General features: G+C 35.0%; 4 protein-coding genes across 5 annotated transcripts; all 4 read left to right on the top strand.

Moving 5' to 3' along the window:
* The first annotated feature begins 11 nt into the window (after positions 1–11).
* Positions 12–10,468, top strand: LOC124452435 (helicase SKI2W-like). Of its 2 annotated transcripts, none has more exons than XM_047002967.1 (26): positions 12–151; positions 363–490; positions 594–703; positions 788–905; positions 1,132–1,246; positions 1,440–1,505; positions 1,575–1,628; positions 1,735–1,862; positions 1,932–2,015; positions 3,780–3,914; positions 4,043–4,188; positions 4,340–4,571; positions 4,698–4,804; positions 4,870–5,110; positions 5,177–5,389; positions 5,584–5,658; positions 5,792–5,827; positions 5,924–6,154; positions 6,272–6,544; positions 6,750–7,156; positions 7,775–7,973; positions 8,208–8,318; positions 8,638–8,814; positions 8,913–8,954; positions 9,029–9,209; positions 10,055–10,468. In XM_047002967.1, the coding sequence occupies exons 1-26, from the start codon at positions 100–102 to the stop codon at positions 10,213–10,215; spliced, it is 3,822 nt and encodes a 1,273-aa protein (XP_046858923.1). In that variant the 5' UTR covers positions 12–99; the 3' UTR covers positions 10,216–10,468. The 2 variants fall into 2 exon arrangements, with proteins under 2 accessions (XP_046858923.1, XP_046858924.1); XM_047002968.1 differs by having other exon boundaries at positions 8,638–8,778.
* Positions 10,469–10,507: 39 nt separating this feature from the next.
* On the top strand, positions 10,508–15,385 carry LOC124452437 (sec14 cytosolic factor-like). The gene is made up of 15 exons (XM_047002971.1): positions 10,508–10,730; positions 11,507–11,562; positions 12,479–12,542; positions 12,648–12,674; positions 12,770–12,862; positions 12,963–13,046; positions 13,284–13,345; positions 13,443–13,512; positions 13,617–13,639; positions 13,906–14,095; positions 14,226–14,268; positions 14,376–14,454; positions 14,696–14,806; positions 14,896–14,976; positions 15,057–15,385. Exons 1-15 carry the CDS (start codon positions 10,632–10,634, stop codon positions 15,082–15,084), a joined length of 1,110 nt encoding a protein of 369 aa, XP_046858927.1. The 5' UTR covers positions 10,508–10,631; the 3' UTR covers positions 15,085–15,385.
* A 116-nt stretch (positions 15,386–15,501) lies between these two features.
* LOC124452438 (probable U3 small nucleolar RNA-associated protein 11) lies at positions 15,502–16,525 on the top strand. Its single transcript, XM_047002972.1, is given in 2 exon segments — positions 15,502–16,311; positions 16,314–16,525. Coding segments are annotated over 2 exon segments (684 nt in total). The 5' UTR covers positions 15,502–15,779; the 3' UTR covers positions 16,466–16,525.
* A 575-nt stretch (positions 16,526–17,100) lies between these two features.
* Positions 17,101–18,403, top strand: LOC124452439 (mitotic spindle assembly checkpoint protein MAD2A-like). The gene is made up of 6 exons (XM_047002973.1): positions 17,101–17,216; positions 17,286–17,301; positions 17,405–17,535; positions 17,611–17,731; positions 17,810–17,913; positions 17,981–18,403. Exons 1-6 carry the CDS (start codon positions 17,147–17,149, stop codon positions 18,139–18,141), a joined length of 603 nt encoding a protein of 200 aa, XP_046858929.1. The 5' UTR covers positions 17,101–17,146; the 3' UTR covers positions 18,142–18,403.
* Positions 18,404–18,753: the final 350 nt, after the last annotated feature.

The following is an 18,753-nucleotide window of genomic DNA, read 5'->3' on the forward strand; positions in this document are numbered from 1 at the left end:
AAGTAATTGAAATCAATATAATAGCAAATAGAAAGATGTTTTAGGAAGAGTAGTAATTCCTGTATTTTACATGAACTTTGGCATGATCTAGCTGCCAATATGCAAGGAAATGTCATTTCAGAGTTGGAGCGACTACAAAATACGGAAAAAGGTATAGTACGTTTTTGATAGTAAAATTCTTAATTAGATAATTTAGTTTCAGTTTTTGATTTGGCACACATTAACACATATTGTAATGCATTGTACTATATTTATCTCTCAGTCTATATAATGCATTGTACTATATTTATTTCGCTGTTTTCATACTACAAAGGAAGTCAATGTAATAAATTAAAATTGTAACAGTCTGTTTTTATGGACAGAGCCATGGAATTCACTGCTTGATGTTTTTGATTTGGTGGAGGTTGGATGTAATGGTGAGGTTGATGTGGTCGCCAGAAATATACCATCAAGATGTCAAGATCGTACCCTAACTGATCACCTCTCGAAGGTATTCAATTCAGATGTCTGCTTCTTGAAAATTCTATTTAATTATAGTAAAATGTGCTAGAACAACTTTATATGTTAATAAGTTACCCATGATTCTGTGCTAGCTTCCTGATGGTTTACCTCCCATATTTCCTACAAACAATGAGGAGGATTTGGAAGAATATCTGCTTCATCCAGAGAAATTACCAATTCATGATTTCTATAAATCTCAAAGGTATCATTTGTGATAACTTCACTTAAAATATTCAAAATTGATCCCAGCAGAATTCTCATTTTATGTTGTTTTTGATTTATTTAGGTTCTGGCCAAGGAAACAAGATCCAGAATCATTATTCCATTCCACATTTTCACCTGTGTTGACGGAGCTAAAGGTGAAGAGAGATCCTAGAAGTGGTGAACTTCTTGGCTATCATGAGGTACATATTTAAGGTTCTCTTCTCACCCCCCCCTCCCATGGGACAAACTGATGGATAGGAAAAATGAAAAATGTCATTCATGTTTGATATGTCATCTATTGAGATTGTGAAGTGAAATCTTTCAATTACTTCATCTAGAATTGTATACTGGTGATGTTCAAGCTATAGTTACCAAATATAATTCAAGAGCAAATGATCAAGCCTGTTCACATACGTATATTTATAGGTTGCCGTAATGAATGCTGATTTCACAGGAAGCAACTCAACCTCACTCCTCCGTCAACCCGAGCCTCAGTCATCTGATGTTCGTGGCAGCTCCACCAATATCCCTTTTAAACCCGGTAAATAAGATAATGATCTGCATTTTTGAAGATTATTTATGTCAATGTACTTCAATTTCTGTCTCCCTCTTCAACATGTTTAATGTGTGCTACAAGTGATTTAGAAGTATTTCATATTACCCATTATGTTTTGTATGATTTTTAAATTACTATTCTGTAAATCTTACGTTGTTTAATTTTTTTGAGATCACAGGAGGTCTAGATGAACGAATCGAAAGGCCGGATTCACAGCTATCGAAAAGTCTTGATTTTGAAAAAGGTTGATGAGTGCGTCTTATAGCAGTCTTGAACTTTGTATTTATCTAATGGTTTTTTAAAATCATTTTAGATCTTCTCAATATACCTCCTGGTTTTTCACAGAAAGTGACTTTTGAATCGCTAGGTATGGGTCAAACTACTGCATTTTTTGAAGCTTTAGCAGTAGCTTAAATTTTCCGTCATCGTTCACTTGTTTAAGGCTGTATTCACTTTGTTTTCGTTGTTTGCAGACAGCGTAGATAGTGGCACTTCTCCGAATGTCATTAATTTTGTTGATATTTTGAGTGGAAAAGTCGAGATTGACGACGATTTTGACGACGAAGATAATGTTGATGGTGGTGGTGCGTCTGTGGAAAAAGTAAGGTGCCATCAATGCATAAGGCAAGAAATATTTTACTTTGTGCTTAAATTCTATAACAATCCATAGGAAAACGATGATTCTAACGTGGTGGAGGACGGGTTTCCTACTACTGTTAGTAAAAGTGAAAGCCTTGAAAATTTGTTGCCAAAGGTATTGATCTTTATTATATTGTCTACGGTTCATTGTGGAAACATCATTCCACTTGTTTATATTCAACCAGTTGTGAGTATTTGTTGTCAAACTTGAAGCGTTAAAACCTGATAATTGTAAGAAACAATTTTGTGTGAAAGAGTTTCGTAAGCCGTCAGGATAACATTTAAATCCACCTTTCCGACGGTAAACACGCGTGTTAAAAATACGAGATCAAATTTAAAAATTCGGACAGTCAAATGGTCGGACATAGTATTGTATATGTAAAATAGTGGCAATAAAATGGTTAGGAGATGCTTTTGATTTTTGGGCATTTGTGAATCTGATTTTAGCTGTTCAGAACGATTATTTGTAAGGCAGAAGGCATAACAGTAAATATTTACCATAACCATTGTATAAGGAGGCTCTCGTTCATCACAAAAGAGTTATGAGAAGATTACATTGTAAAACATAACAAGTAAAAAACGTAAAAACATGCTTAGAGTTGGTCTAAATTATAAGTCAAAAAAGCAGAAGTTGTTTGAACCTTTGCAGTATCCTTGGATGCTCTATTTTCATTAGAAGAACTCTTGTAAGAACAAAAAGATGAAATTCAAAAGCAAAAAACCCCGTTTTCGGGCCATGCTTCCCGATACCTTCTGATATGCAAGGCACTAGAACGCCGCATGTTAACGTTTCGGTAGGAGATTTCGGCCCCTCCACGCTATCCTACTTGGGAGATGCAATAGCAAGCTTCCGCCCATCAGACCCCGAGATCACCTGCGATAGGCTTTGCTCGGGGTACGCAGGGAGAGTGCGGTCGCCACCGAAGTGTGGGCCCCTAAGCCACTGCATACTATATCGCACCCAGCTTCCACTGCTAGTTGACATCTACTATACCTAGTATTGGCTTTATATATATATACAAAAATTCAAAGCCTTAAGAAAGTTGTGGTATTTTTAAAGTCAGTACTGCGCATGCCCAGATGATTTCTTTGATAATTTGCAACCAAGTGAGCTAATTGCCACAAATGTAGTTCAAGTACATATAGTTAGTCGTTGCCATGACTATGAACAATTAGCCGAGTGGATTGCGCATGCGCAGATGATTTCTCTTTTAAATTGTTACTAAACATGCTATTTACTTCAAAATCGGTTCTAGTAGATGCAGTTGGTCATTGCCATGACCATGAACTTTGGAATTTGGTCAAGTCGACTGCGCATGCTTAAGCAGATTGCGCATGCGCAGATGATTTATGTGAAAATTTGTTACTGAGCGAGCTAATTGCTCCATATTCGGTACTAGTACATACATTTGGTCGTTACAACGGCCCTGAACTTGGAGAGTTGTTGGAGTTGACTACGCATGCTAAGATTAATTCTCAATTGATTTGTGGCAGAGCAAGCTCTGAAATTGGTGCTTGTATATGCGCTGAGCAAGTTTTCAATCATATATTTTTCGCATGCTACTTTATAATTAGTCGTTCTGTATTTCTAAAATAAGATTTACAAATGCCCAAGAGCATCTTCTTTCTATTTCATTGTCACTATTCTACATATACAATACTATTTCCGACCATTTGATTGCCAGAATTATGTAATTTGATCTCGTATTTTTGACACGTGTGCTTACCGTCGGAAAGGATTGTCGTAAATTTTTTTGCATAAAATTTGTCAGCGTGAAGCCTTTTAATTATCAAAAGTCAAAAGACACACCTTAATCACTTTCGTGGATTCAATTCTATAATTGTTGTAACATAAAAAAATTCAATTTTAATCTTTCAGAGTGAAGAAGTTGATGGTAAAAAGAAAGATGAAAGCAAACAAACTAATGTTGCAGTTGGGGATGAAGATTGGGCTGTCGTCGTAACTGATCCTGTTCGTGACTTTAAAACCAGAATTCCTCAAATGGCTCGTGAGGTGAGACGAGTCTTCGTATAGTTTCATTTATTACAAAAACAAAGAAGTCAACCTTTTGCAGTAATGCGTTAGTTTGGTATCGATTTAAGAAGTATTTACCACATGTTCATGTTTGGCATCTGTTTCAGTACCCGTTTGAGCTGGATACATTTCAGAAACAAGCTCTGATCCATTTAGAAAATAAGGAATGCGTTTTTGTTGCTGCACACACATCTGCTGGAAAAACAGTCGTCGCCGATTATGCAATTGCATTATCTGAGAGAAATATGACAAAGTAAGGTTTAGTTTGACATTCTAAATAAACTTTTGTTGTGAGCTTCTGTCGATCAAATAAGCCAGAGATTTCTAATAGTAGTTGCATAAAATTCTGTAAAACTAAAGGAAAATTAACTTGACGTTGTTAAATTGGTATTGTTTTATTACAGGACCATCTATACATCACCAATCAAAGCGTTATCAAACCAAAAGTTTCGGGAATTTAAAGATAAATTTGAGAGCGTAGGTCTGATTACTGGAGATATTCAACTGAATGCCGACGCCAACTGCATCGTAATGACAACTGAAATCTTACGCTCCATGCTTTATCGTGGCTCGAGATTAATTCGCGATACAGAATGGGTAATATTTGATGAGGTTCATTACGTCAATGACGCAGAGGTAACTGACATCGGTATCCACCGTTATCCTTCTAAATCCTTTAAAGTTATTCTTTAGGGTTCTGTTAAACTGAGTTCTAATGAACGAGAATATTTGGTAGTCTATGTTGCTATTTCAATAATTTAGCGCGGTGTTGTGTGGGAAGAGGTTCTCATCATGTTACCCGATCACGTGGGTATCATCATGCTCTCTGCCACTGTACCCAATACAAAAGAGTTTGCTGGATGGGTAGGGTACGTTTGTATTACCGTTGATAGCTTTTTTTATCTTCAATTCATTGTGTCTCTCTGCCACTCAGACGCATAAAGAAGAAGAAGATTTATGTAATCAGCACGTCCAAACGACCTGTGCCACTCGAATATTTCCTTTACACTGGAAACAGTCCAAAGACAGCCAATGAAATGTTCGCAATTGTCGATAGCCGCGGGAAATTTTTACCCGCTGGTCATAAACAAGCTGTGGAAGCCAAGAGCAAAAGATCTAAGCCAAAAGATAATTATGGACCAAAAGGTGTACGGCAGAACACCAATCCCAACGAGGTTTGAAGTCAATGTAATCAATCAGAAATGATTCTTGTATAAGTCACACGTTCTTTTTCTAAGTAGGAGAGAAACATTTGGATGTCTTTGATTCGAAAGTTAGATAAGGACGAAGGTTTGCCTGTTGTTGCCTTCACGTTCTCAAGGAAGCGATGCAATGAAAATTCTGAGAAATTGTCCAATTTGGATCTCACAAGTAGCAAAGAGAAACATGAAATTCACATTTTCATCGAGAAATGTATTTCACGTCTCAAAGACCAGGATAAACGACTGCCTCAGGTGATTTACAATTTTTCTCCGTCATTTTATCTCTTGTCCATTTATAACCATAATTGTACATTCTTTAACCCAATTATCCATTATTCGATGCATATATTTCATACGGACGTGTGTGATGTTTCCCAAAAAGACTACTCCTTTTCTTAAAAAGTTTCAATTTTACAATATCAATGAAGTATCAAATACAATATCAGGTGAGGAAGATGAAGGATTTACTAAAGCGAGGTCTTGCAGTTCATCACAGTGGTATTTTACCGATCTTGAAAGAGGTGGGTTTTTCTTAGCAGTTTACAAATCATGTCCGCTCAGAATTTTTCTTTCAAACATAGAAGACACTTCATAAATGTATAAATTTTGAATATTTCGTCGTTGTAACTTTGTATTGTTTCATATGTATTTTAGATGATTGAAATGCTTTTTCAAGATGGACTTGTGAAAGTAAGGTTTTTTTCATAAACGTAACGTTGATAGTTAGAGACAGATGTTTGAAACAAACATTATATTTTTATATGTTCTGAAGAGCATTTTTTTCAGGTTTTATTCGCCACTGAGACATTTGCCATGGGCGTAAATATGCCCGCGAAAACTGTCGTTTTCGATTCAATTCGTAAGCATGATGGTGACAAGTTCCGGGATCTCTTACCCGGCGAGTTTATACAAATGGCCGGTCGTGCTGGCCGACGTGGAAAGGACGACAGCGGGACAGTAATTATTTTATGCAAAGCTGATGTCCCAGATATGGATAATATAAAAAAAATGATGACGGTTGGTAGATTTTCGTTAAAAAGATGAGCTTATTATACTTCATTATATTACAACATAGCAATTCACTCGTCTTTATAGTAACTCTTACACCATAACCCCCTCACATGATTATTTTAGGGTAAACCGACTTTACTAGAGTCACGGTTTCGAATCACTTACTCCATGATTCTTAATCTCGAACGTTCAGACAACATGAGTGTTGTGGACATGATGAAAAGAAGTTTTGCCGAGTTCCATTTGTTGAAAAAAGCGCCTGAACGTGATAGAATGATTGCTGACCTCAGCAAAGAACTGGAGTGCGCAAAAAACCTTGAATCACATTTGGAAAATGATTTAAGAACATATTACGATATTTGCAAGGAATTGACAAGTCTTCAACATTTGCTTCGGGTATGTATTTTGTGAATTACTATACTAGAGTTTTCAAGAGCGTCACATTTTACTCGTGAAATAGACGTTAGACTGCAGTGCTCGAGAATTAAATTTTAAAAGTATCTTGTGGTGACCATACCACTAGATTAAATATAAAAGGACGTCAAGTCGTTCGTATTGAATCCACATGGTCATATGCCAAAATTTGAAATGATAATTTCAGTCAGCGGTCGTTTCGTCTTCAAATGGACAGAAATCGCTAACGGCTGGTCGGATTATCATTGCAAAAACAAAGCAATTTTCCACTCGATATGCAATGATTTTGAGCAAAAAATCATCTTACTCAAAACACGATGGACAACGCGAGAAGAAAACTTACACTGTATTACTCCCTTGTGACGCGAACGAAACGATATGGTGTGAGAAATCTGCTTTTGATTTGGACGAAGAACTTGATGTAGAACCTTACTGTGAAAATATGGAAATATACTGTCCACAGAGACCTTCATCACATACGATTGCTGAGATCCATGACAGAGATATTCTTGTGATCACCGATCAAGTTCTACCAAATCTAAACAGTGATGCTATGATCAACGACTTTAACAAACGCAAACAGCCTCGTTTTCGGTAGGTTGTAATATTTTTTAATAATCGACGTTTACCAAAAGTACTTGATCGCATTTCAATTTCAATGTAAAGTGTTTACTCGAAGTATGAGTGTGGTGATCAATCGAAAAATGTGTAATTTTTAAACCATGAACCTTTTCTTTGGTGCTGTAAACACTAGTATAAGTATGTTAAAGCTGTGATTTCCCACACTGTACTCTTCATTTTAAAGTGAGTGGTCTGAACCCGGAAGAAGTTACGTACATGTTTGTGGATGTAGATTGCCCATGTTAGTGCTGTCCTGTTGTTAGTATTGACTGACGTTTCGTGTGAGCTTCAAGGGATTTTAATTGGAAGATGAAACGCCAATCAACATCAACATTTCTTCACAGTGCTGCACTATCTGGACGGTCAACATATAGATAGTTGTTTGTTGTTTTTTTTGTCTTTGAATTCATTCATTATATCTTACAGAATACAGCGTAATGTTCGTACTTTGTCATTCCATTGTATTTGTCCTAAATCACCTTATGGTCTCTTGAATTTCTCTTTCATTTTTCCATTAAGTGCTTTTTCTAAAATTTTACTTTATGATTTGTGAATCGTTTGCTTTTAAATACGCTTTCCTTTTGTTTTCAGGAATGATTTACCAGGAAAATCGATAACGTCTGCTATTGAGGAAATGCTCCGTCTCTCGGAAGTCCACCCAAATGGTTTACCAATGATCAATTTCTTCACCGCGGATTTCTCTTTGAAGGAAAAACAAACAAAAAAGAACAAGTTGGAAAGTCAGATACGAAATTGCCCTTGCGCATCCTCTCCGAGTTTTGATGAAAACGTATGTTCTCACTACTTAATCTTATCTTTGTTTGTTTCAACGTGACGTAACGAAATTTTAAGAAAAGAATTTCTCTCGAGCTAAGGGAAAATGAGTTTAAAGTGGGAATATTGCCTTCGTTTTCTGTCTCTTGTTTTATACTAATCAAAATTTTAAGTTGCTATATTTATCATATATTTGTGTCGATATGACTTTTGATTTTTTACTATAAATGGTGTCTGCAAACTTTTTTAGTTCAAGATATACAAACATAAAAGAACGTTGCGTGATAAAATTGACAGTTTAGAAGAAAAATCTTCTATTGAAATGCTGAGTCTTCTCCCGGAGTACAAAAATCGAAAGAAGGTAATATATACACGTATGGCTACACTAGATTCCCTTCTCTAACATTATACGAGTCACATTCTCGAAAACTATTTTTGTAAATTTCACTGGAGTTATTGTATTTTTTTACTGCGAATTACCAATTTTCCTACCTGTCTTCGTATCCTAATCAATACTTCTTTTATTGCAATGAATGGCAAATAGATGAAAAAGACGATTGCGTAATGTACAGATAGATGATTTTTAAAATTTTGTGGGATACTTAACTAATGAAATAATTTCTTGAGAATTTTCGACGTTCAAGACTTCATGCATTAGCCTTTTTATTGCTTTTGTGTAGGTCTTAGACAATTTGAGTTACATTAGCTCTATTGGCACAGTTGAAATGAAAGGAAGAGTTGCTTGTGAAATAAGTTGTCATGAAGTTGTCATTACGCAACTGTTGTATGGCAATTTCTTCAATGATCTTGAGCCAGCCGAGGTAGTAGCTTTGCTCTCTTGTTTTGTATTTGAACAGGTGAGGGATATTCAAATCAATTTTGAAATCTCTTGGTGTACTTTGAACTGTGCTGGAACGTATTTTTACTTCTCTTTTATCTGCATTTTTTTTTGTAGAAAACATCTAGCGAACCAAAATTGACCGAAAGACTTTTAAAGGTGAACAGTTTGTTGACTTTCTTATCATTTATATACATGAATATTTTAGTTGTTAAAAACTGCGGTCATTTTAGGGAAAGAAAAGAATCGTGGAAACCGCAAGAGACATCGCAAATTGTGAAATAGAATTCAGAATGGACACTTCATCTGAGGAGTATGTTGAGCAGTTCAAGTTTGGTTTGGTTGAAGTTGTTTATGAATGGGCGAGAGGAATGCCGTTTTATGAAATAACAGATTTAACTGATGTTCAGGAAGGTAGTTATTCTATATTTGAAAGTAGTGCCTGAAAATGGCGTACGTGCATTCAACCATACACCCTGTGTTTGTTCGTACGTAGATTCAACCATACACCCTGTGTTTGTTCGTACGTAGATTCAACCATACACCCTGTGTTTGTTCGTACGTAGATTCAACCATACACCCTGTGTTTGTTCGTACGTAGATTCAACCATACACCCTGTGTTTGTTCGTACGTAGATTCAACCATACACCCTGTGTTTGTTCGTACGTAGATTCAACCATACACCCTGTGTTTGTTCGTACGTAGATTCAACCATACACCCTGTGTTTGTTCGTACGTAGATTCAACCATACACCCTGTGTTTGTTCGTACGTAGATTCAACCATACACCCTGTGTTTGTTCGTACGTAGATTCAACCATACACCCTGTGTTTGTTCGTACGTAGATTCAACCATACACCCTGTGTTTGTTCGTACGTAGATTCAACCATACACCCTGTGTTTGTTCGTACGTAGATTCAACCATACACCCTGTGTTTGTTCGTACGTAGATTCAACCATACACCCTGTGTTTGTTCGTACGTAGATTCAACCATACACCCTGTGTTTGTTCGTACGTAGATTCAACCATACACCCTGTGTTTGTTCGTATGATTCAACCATACACCCTGTGTTTGTTCGTACGTTGATTCAACCATACACCCTGTGTTTGTTCGTACGTAGATTCAACCATACACCCTGTGTTTGTTAAAAAATTTTTGGGAGGGGGGCTCCATTTTCTGCATGGTTTTTAAACTACTTGTCGAGATGAAAATTGAAGTGTCACATGGTTTACAGCTGACAACTTTCATTTTTATAGGTATAATTGTACGTTGCATTCAACGTCTAAACGATCTATGCAGTGACGTAAAAAATGCGTCAAAACTAATTGGTATTAAGGAAATGGAGAACAAAATGGAAGAAGCAGTTGGTTTGTTAAAACGAGATATTGTCTTTGCTGCTAGTTTGTACACCGAATAGCATAATGGTTCTTCGAGTGGTATATGATATAGCCTTTATGAACTGGTCATCAAGTAAAAAAATTTTGTTCCCTCTCAAATATTGCTGGGGTAGGGACTGTGTCCAGTGTATCTACGAACTAGAATGCCTTAGATCTCGTGTTAGCAAGAAAATAAGTGTTAAATAGGTTTTTTGATAGCTTATGATTTTGATTTGTTAAATATTGCTATTTCATGTTTTGCAAACATATTACAGTGTCTTTGTTGTCCGTCAATTGTTTTTCAATCGTTCGGTCTTTAATGTCATGAAAGAACTTTATCAATTTGACGTCACATCAGGAGCTGTGTGTGGGCGACGATACGAAATATATTCAGATAAACACTATGACGAGGGGAGTGCATAAATGTTAACAGCATTATGAGCAGTCAGCTTGTAAAATGAACGAATCTTCAACGATAACGAACCTCACGAAAACTCAACAAAGATCTTTAAGTAATTTGAAGGCGAAATTGAACGAAAACGACAGAAATGATGAGGTATAATTTTGTAGTTTGCCATGAACGTTCTTCAATGCTTTTCTCGAGATGTAAATATTTCCAAGTGCTTATTGCTCTTGATTAAAGTATTTCGTATGGCAAAAGAGAATGTTCATTGATTATTTATAGTTTGAAATGAAAAATCGAGCTGGCGAGATTTGATGATCATACGAAATTCTAAAGGGTGTAATTTTTGCCTAAATTATCAACTCTGCCACCTGTCAAGTTTATTTTATCATGAAACTATAACGAATAGTAAAATATAATCATTCATTATACTTTTACTAAGTGAATAAATCACACACGAGCTGCTTTTGTCGAGTTTCCGATGCTAAATGTTATTTTGAGACAGTGCCTTTTATTTGTGAAATTTTGTGGAATGTATTATCGTGCGTGAAAGATATTTAAAGAATTAGTAAACAATATTTCTGGATTACTTTTTCGTTTTATTTGACTTATTAATGTTTTAATCCTAAAATGTAGCCATTACACCAATAAAAAAGCGTGACAGTCCCGTGATATATTTAGAAATATGATCTTTAAATCTGGATGATTGCATGTACCAGCGTCTATAAATGTTTGAACGACGTACGGTTTGAACGGAAATCAATTGTGCTCACATACGCTGAAAGATAATTTAACACTTTAGAATCGTTTACATTGTCTTTGTTGTTACATAGTTGTGTTCAGTCTGTCGTTAAATTAATGCCATTCTTTGTAAACATTTAAATTACCCCAATGACCCAATTGACCTCGAACTCGTTTTCTTTAAATAGTCTACATTGTTGAGATTTCTCCGGGCAAGAGAATTCGACGTTGATGGCGCATATAGGTAAATAAAGCTTAACTACACATCTATATGATTCTCTACTAGGCACAGATAAATAGAATAAAAAATGGTACAACATCTGGTCGTTACTAATGGTAGTTCTAATTGTATTCAATTTTCAAAGTGATACTGTCCTTTTCCCACTTCACAATCCAAAATTTAATGCAAATTATGCAATCAAATTAGAATAAATTTAAGTTACATTCGCCGCACTTATGTGTTGAGCACTTTTCTCATTGTGTTTTATACATAAGGAGTAGCAATCTGTATATTTCAGCAGATGTGCGTAGGATCTCTTATTGTTAACGGTCGTTCATAGAAATATTTCGTGCATGTGTATTTAGTTTATGGCATATGAATGCGTTTTCGCAATTGTACGAGACTAAAGAAGATATGTTTTGAAACATTGTAATAACGTTTAAAAGGTTGAATGCCATTCTTCTCAATGGAAACCCAAACAACACGAGAACCTACATTACACAACTCTAAAGCAACCTCCCCCCCTCCCCACGGGCCCCAACCACCCAGTGGCGGATCTTATCACACAATGGATCTGATTTGCTTTAAAAATAGAGCGATTTCTACGATGAAAAATATTAGAAATTAAGGGAATTAAATATGTCCATGTAAAATTTTCTTATTTTGATGTCTGAATCAGAACACATTATAGCAGCACATTTTAAATTAAAATATTACCACAAAAGCGCAGTTGCATTCACGGTTGGGAATTTCTGAAGAATTTTTCATTTAGAGGTAAAATTTTACCAATAGGATTGTTTGTTCAGCATTTTAAATTTCAATTGTTTTATTATGATGTATTCTGAGTTATCTAGATCTGCTATTCCCCCCACCTAACACAAGCTAGTAACACGCTCAACACGAACAACTTATTTCATGATCGAATGGCGTTTCTTTTTAGGCAATTTGTATCGACTAAAGAATGGCGGCGAAAAAACGATATCGATAATATACTGAAAACACCTGTATGTATTACAGCTTCAGTATCAATTGTATAACTGTAGTGCCCATTCCCCCAACATCTTTTACCCAAAATCTTCTAATTTTCTGCTCTGATTTTTTTCATGCAGAGACCTCTGTCGGATGAATTGAAAAATGTAAGTTGATCGCATATTTCGTGCTTTTTAAACTAAATTATACATGTCAAGTACGATTAGATTTGGGTTAAGTTTGTATTTTATTTCTCTCGTAGATCTTGTCCTACGGTTTTCATAAGTTTGACAAAGAGGGTCGACCTTGTTATATCGAAAAAACAGGAAGAATGGATATAAACGCGGTTTTACGAGTAAGTTTTAGATATGTGTCTTGTCTGTTTGATTTGTAATGTTTTTGCTTTGCATTTGAGTAAGAACTTTGTAATCGGGATGTTCGTCATGCTTGCTTAGCTTCCAGAGGATCAACTGGTAAAATGGCATGTTTGGAACACGGAAAAACAGATTGAACAAATGCGAGAGAAATCAATAGAACTGGTTAGTACATTTATTTCGGTAAAATGATTTCCTTAAAATATCGTTATTCAAGTTCGCACGACAAATCCCTTTCAATGCCACTTTAACTCTTTTAGCGATATCCTCTTAACTTTAGTATGAGAGCTATAATACTTAATTTAAACTTAATCAGAAAGCTCTCACGTTCCTCAAATTACTCTTTATGGCTTATTTGAAATTTTGATTGTATTGCTTTCTGTTTTTTTACCTCTTTCTTAGAATAGAGAAATAACTACTTTAGACCACATTCATGATCTCGGAGGAGCGACAATGTACCTTAGGTAAGGTATTGCGTCGTGTGTGCATGCCAGTCATCTCTTGGATCAATTTCGATGTGCTCAGCAAGAAAATGTGCAATGCATTTATTCTGTTTTGTAGAAAAGCGTTACGCTTATTTACTCGTCTGGCAAAACTTGATCAGGAGTATTATCCCGAGAGAGTTGGAAAGGTAAACATCAAGGATAAGTGATTTTCAAGTTTCAACTAATTGTTTGTAAAATGTTTCCGTTTCTTACAAAATACCTATTTATACGACTTTTTTCATTTTTGCAGATATTTATCGTAAACACGCCATGGTAAGTAAAAATAAAACATTGGGATTGATGTTGTTTCAAACATAGACTGACTTTTCTTTTCATTTCAATGGCAGATTTCCATCTCTTATTTCATGCAGTTTTTGAAAGCATTTAAAAAATTCGTGTACTAATTATCGAACTCTTTCATTACTTCAACGAACAGAATTCTTACCATTCATTCTTTCAATTACTCTGTCTCCTGAAATGCCATTTCCTCACATATGCATACGTTGTCTGGTATTTCATAAAATATCTTTTGACTTCAGGGTGTTTCCATATTTTTGGAAAATGGCAAAGTCTTTTCTTGATCCAAAGACTCGAGACAAATGTGTAGTTTTGAATTCGTCAGAAATGAGTACAATGCTGGATTATTTTGAACCTGAAGATTTACCAGAGGAGTACGGGGGGACATGTAGGTGTGATGGAGGATGTTTACCTCCCGTACCTAAGCATATGGTAAGATTGTCGCTTGAATAATTTCATTGGTAAATTTCGTACTTGTTTCATACGTAACCTAGAGGTATTTATGACGTTTGTAGGTATATATTGTCATGACTTAGCCAATTTCAACGAAATTTCTTTGCAGCTATCGGTTGATGATGATCCTGAGTTAACAGAGGAGTACATTGGTATAGTAACTTTTACTCATGCATAAATCCAACAAATGTTAGCTTATCTTTATAAAGTCAAATAATCGTTTCCCACGTACTTACTCCTTCCATAAAAATACTTTTAGCTGCAAAAAAGTGCTTTACTTTAAAGATTGACTGTAATGGGAACAATGAGTCTGTATTTTGGTTCTACAGAATATCCAGGTTTGTGTGTATTCCATTAAATCTAATTTCTTCTCTTTTGAATCATTGCATGAAGAAAGTAAAGAGTGACGAATACGTAAGTGTATCTATAGCCACATGTAGATACTTTCAAAAGGCTTTTCTTAACTGTTGGGGGAAAGGGTTAACAGGACAAACAGAGGGCTATTGCTTGCTCGTCCCTATAGAAAACTTAACGAGTGTTCAATGTTTTTCACAGAATATTTCTGTGTTTTTTTTGCAGCAAGGATATAAAGTTTGGCGTGTCATTCGCAAAACGCGAGATAAACAACACGATAGAAAAATGGATTATTGAGCCTGATTATCCTTTACATTGTAGTCGACCGAATGTTGGGTGGGTTGAAATATCATATTAGTTAGTTTATATATTCCGTTAATTATGTCAAAGTTTTATCTATACAATTTCATGTTTTGAATCTCTAGGTTTTACAATTGTGCCGAAGCTGGTACTTACACGTTTGTATGGGATAATTCGGCCTCAAGATTTTTATCAAGAACTCTTAAGTAAGTTATAAGAAACGATATTTGCAAGTATAAGATTATTTTATCATTCATGAAAGTATGTCATTTTTTTTAACTTTAAGGTATCACGTCATTGTCTCGAACACTTGACATCGTCACTACTGACTTGAAAATGTTAGAAAAACGTTGACAAGATATTGCCAGGAGTGATCACGTGTTATTACCTAGAATGATCATGTGATACAACCTGGAAAATGTACAATTAAGTCCTTGAACTGTTCAGATTGTATTCATGCTTATATCATGCAGTCACTAAATAAGCTCGTTTAAATGCATACGTATCATACGTGACCCTCACGGCTCACCACATTATTGTATGATAGACTTCTTTCAAAGTTTCGATTTTTCATTGAATTGAATGGACATAATTAAATTTTCAACTTAATTCTTATATGACCTTCAATTAATTTCATATCATGAATTGAGTGGTTTCATAACACGTATTTGATTGGCGCAGCTAAATTATATGAAAGAATGTTTTATGCAGTGCGGTGTTTGAAATTAGCTCGACTATGAGAGTACAATATGCTTAAGTCTATCCTAATGATTTCATTCATATAGTGCAAATGCTTCGTGAGATTCAATGTTTAGGGCAGTAGGAACCACTGGTAGGAACTTGTGGAATGATTATGGTGCGTCATTCTGGCGTATGGAAATATGTCTACTCAACATGCACATGTTTGTATTTGTAACATAAAGGTTGTGTATTGTGCAAGTGCTTCTAGTAAATTTTTCCATTTTTTGACAAGGCTCAAGTAGTCACTTGTGGAAAACTATTATTCAGTATGTCATCTTTTAAGAATGCGAAAAAAAGCTTGCAAAGAACTCACAGAGAGCGAAGTCAACCGAGAAATAGAAAGCAGTTTGGTCTTCTTGAAAAGCACAAAGACTATGTTGTGAGGGCTAAAGATTTTCATCGTAAACAAGACCACTTAAAGCTTCTTCGCGAGAAAGCACGGAACAGAAATCCAGATGAGTTTTACTATAAAATGATCAAGACTAAAACTCGAAATGGCGTTCATGTTGGTGAAAAGAATAAACCTCATACTAAGGAACAGTTAAAGATCATGAAGAACCAGGATTTAAATTATACAAGGATGAAGAGAGTTATGGAACAAAATAAAATCGAGAGACTGCAAAGCTCGTTGCATATGATAGAACAGCAAAAAGATAAACTCAATAAACATCTTGTATTTTTTGATTGTGATGATGAAGTCGACACTTCTTATTCAAAGAAATATGAAACATTGAATGATGGTGTGAAAATTAATGAAGACTTACGAATAGAAAAGGCAAGAAAACGAGCCTATGATGAATTGGAAAAAGAAAAGAACGAAAAAAGCAATTGACAGCTCTTGAGCAACAAATGCAATTACAAAAGAATTTGATGGGGAAAGGTCGACGGATGAAGATAAACAAAGACACTGATGGGCAAGTTGTTTACAAATGGAAGAAAGAACGTAAAAAGTAAAGCTCTCATAACATGTAACATAGCTTTTTTAAATGTATATTAAACATACTTTAACATGAATGTTTTTGACTGTTCAAAAATTTTAAATACTTTTGAAATACTTTTAATACAATAACTTGTTGAAAAGTATGAGGAGATAAGATTCACCATGTTATTTTCACTTTCGGGCATCCAGGATTCTGTCAAATCCACGCAATACTGCAATGATGGTAAGTTGGTAACTAGTAGAAACATAAACAACCATTGGTGATTTTTGAGCGACAGTTGTTGTAGTCAGCGTAGCTGTTTGTGGTATTTTATTGGGCATTGCATCTTGCAAACTATTTATCGAAGGTCTAAAATTTTTTTGAAAATTTTAGCTGTTTCTTTTTCAATGTGTTACATAAAATCGTTTCATTGCATCATGCTATGTAGTACTTTCATTTTTGTCATTCAGTTTCTTAATTGCAAATTACTATGAAATATGTTCTAGATATTCATAATAAAATGGCTATTTTTGAGAAGTCATGAATTTTTTATTCTTGTAGCTAAAACATCGCTATTCAAATGCAATAATTTGTCTTGTTTTGAAAAGTTTGAGTGGACCTCGTAAATTTGACCATCAGTAGCTGTGCTGCATCCAGGTTTATAGAGATCTCATATCACTAATCACTATCTTCTAGAGCAAAACATATTTAAAAAATGGCGGCAACGGTGCAAAACAATGCCATAACTTTGAAAGGCAGTACAGAGATGGTCGCTGAGTTTTTTGGTGCGAAAACACATGTTTTGCGTACTTTAGACGTTTCACTAGTTAATTCATTTTTCTTTCTCATTCTAGGTTATGGAATAAACAGGTAAATAATTAATATAATATTTCCAAAATGCATCGATCAAAATTGTCTTCAATTCGTCATGTTATGTGTATTCGACCGTCGAGTAAATACAGTAATTTTTTAGCATATTATATCAACGTGGTATCTATCCTCCAGAAAACTTTAAACGCGAACAAAAATATGGCCTAACATTACTAATGACAGACGATGAAAAATTGAAGCAATATATTGATAATGTTATTAGGCAACTTAAAGGTAAATCATTAAACTGTGAGTTTGTAGAAAATTATTATGTAATGTTTCTAACTTTCTATATATTTTTTCTCGTAGACTGGTTGTTTGACAAGACTGTCAAGAAACTGGTAGTTGTGATACTAAATATTGACTCACATGAACCTTTGGAAAGATGGCAATTTGATGTTGAATGCGATAAAGAAATGACCGAAAAAAGGTCACTTTATCCTCCATGTAAATCTTTACTGCTTTCTTTCATTGCCTCATTTCACTCATAATAGAGCCATTTTTGCAGTAAACCCAAAGAGAAATCAATGAAGGATATTCAAAATGAAATACGTGATGTGATTAGGCAAATCACTGCCACGGTAACCTTCCTTCCTCTGCTTGATGCCCCATGTGAGTAAAAACGGTTGAGGTTTGTTGTGGGGTCTTCAGATGTGTAATTAAACTTTTCTTATTGCAGGTGCCTTCGATATCCTTATTTATACTGATAAGGACCAAGATGTCCCTGAGCAATGGGAGGAATCTGGTCCACAATTTATCGCAAACTCACAAGAAGTTCGATTACGCTCCTTCTCAACTCTAATACACACAGTCAATGCAATGGTAGCATACAAAAACTGACTGAACAGACCTTGTCAAGGTCTTTATCGATTATTTTGGCACAATTAATACAGAAGAGATGACAAGTATTTATAGATGTTTCTATTGTGTGCTTGTTAATATATTTAAATTTTTAGTTTTTCTCTGTAATGTAAGATGCATATACCTATATGTATGTAGTTGCAATTTACAAACATTTATCAAGTTAGCTTATACTTTATTGAATTTTTTTACTGGTTGGTATTAATTATACTTTCTTGTAGTCCTAATTGACATACCTTAACAATGGTTAATACTAGAATTATCTATCTTTTCCATTGTGACTGAAGCCTTCATGTCTAATGCTAATAGAAAACTTTAACCAAAACAACCTGCCATCTAAAGCACGTCGGATCATCAACTCTTTATATCGTAGAAATTGTTATAGCAAATATGGAAGAAAAGTTTGTTTAGTTGGAACAATTGCTAATAAAAATTCAGTCAAAAAGGTCCGTGAGCTTCCATCAAAACAGCGAATCATTTATGAAGATACAAAACCATACAGATTGTTGCAAATCTTTATTTTTTATATTAAATCAGTAGTCTTAAAATTTCAAAGTGCATTCTTTTATTTCATTTCGAAAAAAACAGGGC

This window comes from Xenia sp. Carnegie-2017, unplaced genomic scaffold (assembly GCF_021976095.1).
Source record: "Xenia sp. Carnegie-2017 unplaced genomic scaffold, XeniaSp_v1 HiC_scaffold_25, whole genome shotgun sequence".
Classification (NCBI taxonomy): domain Eukaryota; kingdom Metazoa; phylum Cnidaria; class Anthozoa; order Malacalcyonacea; family Xeniidae; genus Xenia; species Xenia sp. Carnegie-2017.

What these genes read in the sequence shown, in the direction of transcription:
- LOC124452439 (XM_047002973.1), top strand. Translation starts at nt 17,147, where the DNA reads ATGGCGGCAACGGTGCAAAACAATGCCATAACTTTGAAAGGCAGTACA. An exon ending in TGTTATTAGGCAACTTAAAG is followed by an intron (nt 17,536 to 17,610) that starts GTAAATCATTAA and finishes TTTTTCTCGTAG; the next exon opens with ACTGGTTGTTTGACAAGACT. An exon ending in AAAGAAATGACCGAAAAAAG is followed by an intron (nt 17,732 to 17,809) that starts GTCACTTTATCC and finishes CCATTTTTGCAG; the next exon opens with TAAACCCAAAGAGAAATCAA.
- LOC124452435 (XM_047002967.1), top strand. Translation starts at nt 100, where the DNA reads ATGCAAGGAAATGTCATTTCAGAGTTGGAGCGACTACAAAATACGGAA. An exon ending in AGTACAAAAATCGAAAGAAG is followed by an intron (nt 8,319 to 8,637) that starts GTAATATATACA and finishes GCTTTTGTGTAG; the next exon opens with GTCTTAGACAATTTGAGTTA. An exon ending in CTTGTTTTGTATTTGAACAG is followed by an intron (nt 8,815 to 8,912) that starts GTGAGGGATATT and finishes TTTTTTTTGTAG; the next exon opens with AAAACATCTAGCGAACCAAA.
- LOC124452437 (XM_047002971.1), top strand. Translation starts at nt 10,632, where the DNA reads ATGAACGAATCTTCAACGATAACGAACCTCACGAAAACTCAACAAAGA. An exon ending in ATCCCGAGAGAGTTGGAAAG is followed by an intron (nt 13,513 to 13,616) that starts GTAAACATCAAG and finishes TCATTTTTGCAG; the next exon opens with ATATTTATCGTAAACACGCC. An exon ending in GTTAACAGAGGAGTACATTG is followed by an intron (nt 14,269 to 14,375) that starts GTATAGTAACTT and finishes AAATACTTTTAG; the next exon opens with CTGCAAAAAAGTGCTTTACT.